This window comes from Bison bison, unplaced genomic scaffold (assembly GCF_000754665.1).
Source record: "Bison bison bison isolate TAMUID 2011002044 unplaced genomic scaffold, Bison_UMD1.0 scf7180017864304, whole genome shotgun sequence".
Taxonomy (NCBI): Eukaryota; Metazoa; Chordata; class Mammalia; order Artiodactyla; family Bovidae; genus Bison; species Bison bison.
The window spans coordinates 16,607,741-16,608,785 of NW_011494876.1; the positions used below are offsets into that span (position 1 = coordinate 16,607,741).

General features: G+C 67.4%; 1 protein-coding gene across 1 annotated transcript in view; it reads left to right on the forward strand.

Annotated features, from left to right (window-relative positions):
* The window catches only part of NCKIPSD (NCK interacting protein with SH3 domain), a gene marked incomplete at its 5' end in the record, with an annotated part of 12,621 nt that overhangs the window by 3,179 nt on the left and 8,397 nt on the right, over positions 1-1,045 (forward strand). Inside the window, 3 exons of the mRNA XM_010851965.1 lie at positions 2-96; positions 273-363; positions 563-1,040. Coding sequence (XP_010850267.1) covers positions 2-96; positions 273-363; positions 563-1,040 — 664 coding nt within the window. The remainder of the gene's footprint in view (position 1; positions 97-272; positions 364-562; positions 1,041-1,045) is intronic.

Consider the following 1,045-nt stretch of genomic DNA (forward strand, 5'->3'; position numbering starts at 1 on the left):
ACCAGGCAGCCCAATGGCATGTGTCGAGCTGGGTTCGAGAGGCAGCACAGCCTGCCCAGTTCTGAGTATCTCGGGGCAGACGGAGGCCTCTACCAGGTACATGGTGAGAGCAGCCTGGGCAAGGGAGATGGCGGGGGGCTTAAGGCTTTGTCTGGAGGCTCCAAGCGTCCACCCCGGTCAGCAGTGCCGCCTGGAGCCTTGGTCCTGCCCTGCCAAGCTCAGGCCGCACCCCAAATGGCAGTCTGCCCTCAGATCCCACTTCTGTCCTCCAGATCCCGCCACAGTCTCGCCGAGCAGCTCCTACCACGCCACCCCCGCCTGTGAAGCGCCGAGACCGTGACGCCCTAATGGTCTTGGGGAGTGGTGAGAAGGCGGGGATGGGGGAGTTGGGGGATGGGGCACCCTGTGCTTAGAACGGTTGCTCTGCCTATGTCAGAAAACTGGGGGCTCCAGGCTTAGGGGTGAAGACAGGGCAGGGGTTAGACGGCTGGGGGCTCTGGGCTTGGGGGGATAGGGGTCCCCGGGGGGCTGCCCCAGCACAGCATCCCCTCTCTGCCCACAGGTGGCCGCAACACCACGCCCTCCGGGGGCAGTTCTGTGTCCAGCGGTGGCTCTGTCAGCAGCACCTCCCTTGACACGCTCTACACCGGCTCCAGCTCATCCGAGCTGGGCCCCAGCTGCTCACCCACGCCCCCACCTGTGCCCCGCCGCGGCGCGCTTACCGCTGTGTCCCAAGCTCAGCCCCCTCCCTGCAAGGTGCCAAACCCGGAGCCCCCTACAGAGGAGGAGGCAGCGGCGGCAGTGGTGGAGACAGCCCCAGCCCCGGCCCTTGATGAGCTGGAGGCCCTGGGGGCACTGAACCTGGGGGCCACAGAGGAGAAGGCGGTGGCTGAGCCCGCCGTGCCCAGGACCATCGGGGCAGAGCTGATGGAGCTCGTGCGGAGGAACACCGGCCTGAGCCACGAGCTCTGCCGTGTGGCCATTGGCGTCGTGGTGGGCCACATCCAGGCCTCCGTGCCGGCCTGCTCGCCTGTCATGGAGCAGG